General features: G+C 45.5%; 1 protein-coding gene across 1 annotated transcript in view; it reads left to right on the top strand.

Moving 5' to 3' along the window:
* The window catches only part of ptchd1 (patched domain containing 1), a 33241-nt gene extending 26994 nt beyond the window's left edge, over positions 1 to 6247 (top strand). Inside the window, exon 5 of the mRNA XM_061921542.1 lies at positions 4766 to 6247. Coding sequence (XP_061777526.1) covers positions 4766 to 5872 — 1107 coding nt within the window. The 3' untranslated portion in view covers positions 5873 to 6247. The remainder of the gene's footprint in view (positions 1 to 4765) is intronic.
* Positions 6248 to 6989: the final 742 nt, after the last annotated feature.

Genomic DNA, 6989 nt, shown 5'->3' with positions numbered 1-6989 from the left:
AAAGGGCTGCACAGACCACCACCACGACATCCTCGGTAGGCCCACATAAGGGCAAGGAAAACTCACACCCAGTGGGACATCGGTGACAATAATGACCCAGTGGGACGTCGGTGACAATGATGACTATGAGAACCTTGGAGAGGAGGAAAGCAATGGATGTCGAGCGGGTCTAACATGATACTGTGAAAGTTCAATCCACAATGTATCCAACACAGTCGCGAGAGTCCAGTCCAAAGCGGATCCAACACAGCAGCGAGAGTCCCGTTCACAGCGGAGCCAGCAGGAAACCATCCCAAGCGGAGGCGGATCAGCAGCGCAGAGATGTCCCCAGCCGATACACAGGCGAGCAGTACATGGCCACCGGATCGGACCGGACCCCCTCCACAAGGGAGAGTGGGACATAGAAGAAAAAGAAAAGAAACGCAGATCAACTGGTCTAAAAAGGGAGTCTATTTAAAGGCTAAAGTATACAAATGAGTTTTAAGGTGAGACTTAAATGCTTCTACTGAGGTGGCATCGCAAACTGTTACCGGGAGGGTATTCCAGAGTACTGGAGCCCGAACGGAAAACGCTCTATAGCCCGCAGATTTTTTTTGGGCTTTGAGTAACCCCTAATAAGCCGGAGTCCTTTGAACGCAGATTTCTTGCCGGGACATATGGTACAATACAATCGGCAAGATAGGCTGGAGCTAGACCGTGTAGTATTTTATACGTAAGTAGTAAAACCTTAAAGTCACATCTTAAGTGCACAGGAAGCCAGTGCAGGTGAGCCAGTACAGGCGTAATGTGATCAAACTTTCTTGTTCTTGTCAAAAGTCTAGCAGCCGCATTTTGTACCAACTGTAATCTTTTAATGCTAGACATGGGGAGACCCGAAAATAATACGTTACAGTAGTCGAGGCGAGACGTAACAAACGCATGGATAATGATCTCAGCGTCTTTAGTGGACAGAATGGAGCGAATTTTAGCGATGTTATGGAGATGAAAGAAGGCCGTTTTAGTAACGCTTTTAATGTGTGCCTCAAAGGAGAGAGTTGGGTCAAAGATAACACCCAGATTCTTTACCGTGTCGCCTTGTTTAATTGTTTGGTTGTCAAATGTTAGAGTTGTATTATTAAATAGAGTTCGGTGTCTAGCAGGACCGATAATCAGCATTTCCGTTTTTTTGGCGTTGAGTTGCAAAAAGTTAGCGGACATCCATTGTTTAATTTCATTAAGACACGCCTCCAGCTGACTACAATCCGGTGTGTTGGTCAGCTTTAGGGGCATGTAGAGTTGGGTGTCATCAGCATAACAGTGAAAGCTAATACCGTATTTGCGTATGATGTCACCTAGCGGCAGCATGTAGATGCTGAAGAGTGCAGGGCCAAGGACTGAACCCTGGGGAACCCCACACGTTACCTTAACGTAGTCCGAGGTCACATTGTTATGGGAGACACACTGCATCCTATCAGTAAGATAAGAGTTAAACCAAGACAGGGCTAAGTCTGACATACCAATTAGTGTTTTGATACGTTCTAATAAAATATTATGATCGACGGTATCGAAAGCAGCGCTAAGATCGAGGAGCAGCAACATAGATGACGCATCAGAATCCATCGTTAGCAATAGATCATTAGTCATTTTTGCGAGGGCTGTCTCCGTGGAGTGATTTGCCCTGAAACCGGATTGAAATGTTTCACATAGATTGTTAGACGCTAAGTGTTCATTTAACTGCTCCGCAACAATTTTTTCAAGGATTTTTGAAATAAAGGGAAGGTGAGACACCGGTCGGTAGTTTACCATGAGGTCAGGATCGAGGTTAGGTCTTTTAAGAAGAGGATGAATAACCGCTTTTTTGAATGCTAGGGGAACAGTGCCCGAGGAGAGTGATAAGTTTATAATATTTAGTACTGATGGACCTAATAATACAAAGAGCTCCTTGATCAGTTTCCCAGGAAGAGGGTCAAGTAAACATGTTGTTTGTTTTATTCCATTTACACGTTGTAACAATTCCTCTAATGTTATTTCTTCAAAACGAGAGAAACTATTTTGGAGGGCAGTATCCGCCGTATATACAATCGTGTCAGTGTTAATAGAACCCCGTTGTAGCTGGGACGCATTGTCTTTAATCTCCTTTCTAATGACTTCAATTTTCTTACTAAAGAATTGCATAAAGTCATCAGCTGAGTGGGTTGAGCTACTGGAAGGGGTCCCTTGTTGGGTTAGCGATGCTACCGTACTAAACAAAAATTTAGGATCGTTTTTATTACGGTGGATGAGATTTGAGTAATATTTAGCTTTAGCTAAGGTAAGCATGCGTTTATATGTTATTAAACCATCACTCCATGCTTGATGGTGCACCTCAAGTTTAGTCGTGCGCCATTTGCGTTCCAGCTTTCTACATAATAATTTCTGAGCTCTAGTTTCTTCTGTAAACCACGGGGTGCGCTTTTTTGGAGCCTTTTTTAACTTTAGCGGTGCTATCTTATCAATGGTTTCGCGCAGGGCGTCGTTAAAGTTGTTAGTGAGGTTATCAATAGAGCCCACATACTTTGGGAATGGTGCCATTACCGAGGGCAGTAGGTCGGCAAGAGTTGTCGTTGTGGCCGTATTAATGTTGCGGCTGCTATAGCAGTTATTATTATTATTAGTTTGACAAACATGCGTCTGAACCTCGAATTTTATAAGGTAATGATCGGACAATACCTTAGTATACGTGAGTATCGTAACTTTGGAAACGGTGATACCCCTGACAAGCACTAGGTCTATCGTATTACCGTTGCGATGCGTGGGTTCATTTATTATTTGTGTGAGACCACAGCTATCAATTACAGTCTGGAGCGCTACGCACGGTGGGTCCGATGGGGTATTCATATGGATATTAAAGTCCCCCATTATGATTATATTATCGGCGTGTGTCACTAGATCAGCAACGAACTCTGAGAATTCATTGATAAAGTCCGAATAGGGCCCTGGGGGGCGGTAGATAACAGCCAGGTGTAGAGGCAGTGGTGTGACAGACCTCATAGTAAGCACCTCAAACGATTTATATTTATTATTTATGTTAGGACTAAGGTCAAAGTTTTCGTTGTATATTAGTGCGACCCCCCCACCCCTTTTAAGCGGACGGGCAATATGCGCATGTGTAAAGTTAGGAGGACATGCCTCATTTAACGCAAAAAAGTCGTTTGGTTTAAGCCAGGTTTCGCTGAGACCGATGACGTTAAGATTGTTGTCTGATAATATCATTAACTAACAACGTTTTGGGAGACAATGATCTTATGTTTAAAAAAACTATATTATAGGTAGTGGGCTGTTTCAGGGAATTTTTGATCAAATTATCCGTAGTAGCAATATTAATAATGTTGTGTTTATTATGCCCAGTGCATTTAGTATAGTTACGACCATATCTAGGAATTGATACGACAGTAATTTTCCGATTGTTTGATTGTTGCTTTGATAAACTGCACGCATCATGGTTAGCCTCCTCAGTGACGGGGATATTCCGATTGTTTGTTTGTTGCTTTGATAAACTGCACGCATCATGGTTAGCCACCTCAGTAAAGGGGATTTTCCGATTGTTTGTTTGTTGCTTTGATAAACTGCACACATCATGGTTAGCCACCTCAGTAACGGGGATGTTTCGATTGTTTGTTTGTTGCTTTGATAAACTGCACGCATCATAGTTAGCCACCTCAGTAAAACACATGTCCAACTCTGAAACACTCAAAGCAGAAAAAACTTGTTCTAATTTAACTGACTCCTTACCCAGACAAGTAGTCTCGCATTTTCCTTTTAAATCCGTCTTCAGGATGGAGGGAAGTGGTGTTCTGTGGGGATTAGCCTTCTGCTTTGTTTTTAGCCCCGCTCGGCATCCGCGTTTCCGATCACACCGCTGGCGTCTGCTCCGTAGACGGCCCCCGCTGCTACTATACTCCCCTGCTTCACAGGCCGCTGGATGTAGCCGCCGACGTATTCCCATGCTAGTTAGCACGTTTAGCACGCACGCGTCTATCAGTCCAAAACGGCCCAATATGTCCACATCCAGAAGTGTCTGGCGGAGTGACCACGATGTGAGCCAGCCATAAAGTTTGTGGAATTGTCCGGTATTTCTGCCAAATGTTCCATCTTTAGCAAGAGCCCCTCGAGGACGCAGCCCGTCCGGGCGCCGCCATATTTTTAAAAAAGTTTATTTTGTAGCTCTTTGAAAATGTATTATTTATTTTTATTATATTTTTCTTAAACATATTAATAATCAAGACTCATGATTTCTAATTATTCTTAAAACAGTTTTTTGCAAATTAATTTATTATAGTTTTCTTTAAAATAATTTAATAGTGAATAATTTATACTTTTATTAAAAATTAAAAATCGTGTAAATGTTTTTTAACGCTTTTAACTATTTTTCACACAAAGGAATATATAAATATAATTGTCTTTAAAATTATTTAATAGTGAACATTAATGATTTATTATTTATAAAAAACTTGTAAATATTTTTTTCATTATTATATTAAAATACTATAAAAATATTATAAAGAAATTCTATAAAAATCTTCAAAATAAATATTTACTTTTTTCAAGCTTTTAACTTTTTTTTTACACAAATTAATTTATTAAATTAAAAATGATTTAGTATTTAACATTAATGATTTAGATTGTTTATAAATATCATATAAATGTTTACTTTTCAAAATAAAATGTATAATACTTATTGTGAAATTGTTTGATCGCGAACAGGTTATAAATATTTTTTTAAATCGCTTAAATATGTTTTTGACAGGTGACCCAGGGCTCGGACCCCCCCAGCGCCCTGGTCGCCATGGATACGGCCACCGTGTCGTACACGCGCGCCCATCAGCGCTACTTCAGCTCCTACTCGCCCGTCATCGGCTTCTACATCTACGAAAGCGCCCCCTACTGGAACGACACGGTCCAGTGCGACCTTCTGGAGTACGCCAAAGGCTTCCAGAGGATCAGCTGGCTGGAGGCCTACCTCGACTTCCTGTCCGAGCGGAACCAGTCCACCAGCCCGCCTCGGGAAAACTTCACCCGCACGCTCCGCCACGCCTTCCTCCGAGAGCCGCGCTTCTCCCACTTTGCCGACGACATCATCTTCGCCGAGCGGGGCCAAGGGGAGGAGCCGGACGTGGCGGTGTCCCGCATCTTCCTGGTCGCCAAGACGACGGAGAACAAGCGGGAGGAGATGTCGGTACTGCTGGACACTCTTCGCCGCCTCTCTCTCACCTCCCGAGTCCGCTTCCTCATCTTCAACCCTTCCTTCGTGTACCTGGACCGCTACGCAGCAGCGGTCAGCTCGCCTTTGCGCCACTCCCTGCTGGCGGTGCTCTTCCTGCTGGGCTTGTCCTCCCTCGCCGTGCTGGAGCCGCTGGTGTCGGTGTGGTTGGGCCTCACCCTGCTCTCGGTGCAGTTCGGCGTGCTGGGATTCATGACTCTGTGGGGCGTGGAGCTGGACTGCATGTCCGTGCTGTGTCTGATCCTGGCGCTCGGCCACGCCGCCGACTGCAGCGGGCCGCTCCTCTGCAGCTTTGCGGCGGGCAAGGGCGACAGCAGAACCCGCTGGGTGAGGGTGGCCCTGGAGAGACACGGCGTGCCCTCCCTGCAGGCCTTCATCTGCTATGCCGCCGCCCTGGTCCCCGTGGGCTCAGTGCGCTCCAACCTGACCCGCACGCTCTTCCGCTGCCTGGCCCTGACGGCGGGCTGCTCGGTGCTGCACACGCTCGCCTTCCTGCCCGCCCTCCTCACCTTCCTGCCCCCTTCGAAGAACCACGCCCACCGGGCCGCCTGCGGGGACACCCCCAGGCAGGAGGTGGAGTGCGTGGAGATGAACGACAGCACTCGAGTGGTCGACCAGATCACTACGGTCTGATGGCGTCGGCAAATCGGTTGCCATGGACACCGCCGTGCCGGACCTCGGACGCGCGAGCTGTGGTGCGTCGCCTGTGAAAAGAAAAATGTAGGCGAAAGGTCGGGCCGATTTTTATCGAGGAAAGGAGTCGGATGTGGCGTATCCATGGTAACGGGCTTTGTCCAAAAACCAAAGAGATTTGCTGAGCTCAGGCGTTCGGATGAAGGAGACCGGAGCGCTAAATGTTGGCTATGTGGGCAAAAGTATTGGGACACACCCCTTTAACAATCGGTCTGGAAGAAGTGCGCACCGGATGCTTCGCCCTTCCCGATACTTGTGTCCGTGTCGTGAGGCAATCACCTGTATTTCTACCTGAACCCTGCGGCCAATAAAGTCACGGTATTAAACCAAGCGCGCCGAGTGGTGTGGTTGTGTCGCGACCGGACGAGGACGACGCTACACATCTTCAAAATGACACTGCCAACGCTCCGTCAAGTCAGCTACAGACGTAAGTTTGATTGTTTTGTTGTTCTTTAGCAAACAGGCAAAACCCAGCATGAGGTTGTTATGTTAGCACTATAGCGCACGTAGCTATGCTAGCATTTGTCCCTCATATGCTAGCTTTGTTCGTGATACACGGCATCTATTATGATGAGTAAGTGCCGAGTTAAAGTGCATACAATAGGTTTGGGCTAGAATTTGCCTCATTCCTCCCTTAAAGGCCTACTGAAATGAGATTTTCTTATTTAAACGGGGATAGCAGGTTCATTCTATGTGTCATACTTGATCATTTTGCGATATTGCCATATTTTTGCTGAAAGGATTTATTAGAGAACATCGACGATAAAGTTCGCAACTTTTGGTCGCTAATAAAAAAGCCTTGCCTGTACCGGAATTAGCAGACGATGTGCTCGTGACGTCACGGGTTGTAGGGCTCCTCACATCCGCACATTGTTTACAATCATAGCAAGAGCGATTCGGACCGAGAAAGCGACGATTTCCCCATTATTTGAGCGAGGATGAAAGATTTGTGGATAAGGAAAGTTAGAGTGAAGCACTAGAAAAGAAAAAGGCGAAGGAAGTGAGAGCGATTCAGATGTTATTAGACACATTTACCTGGATAATTCTGGAAGATCCC

The sequence above is a fragment of the Nerophis ophidion genome, linkage group LG15 (genome assembly GCF_033978795.1).
Source record: "Nerophis ophidion isolate RoL-2023_Sa linkage group LG15, RoL_Noph_v1.0, whole genome shotgun sequence".
Taxonomy (NCBI): Eukaryota; Metazoa; Chordata; class Actinopteri; order Syngnathiformes; family Syngnathidae; genus Nerophis; species Nerophis ophidion.
This window is presented reverse-complemented; position numbering and strand designations above follow the sequence as displayed.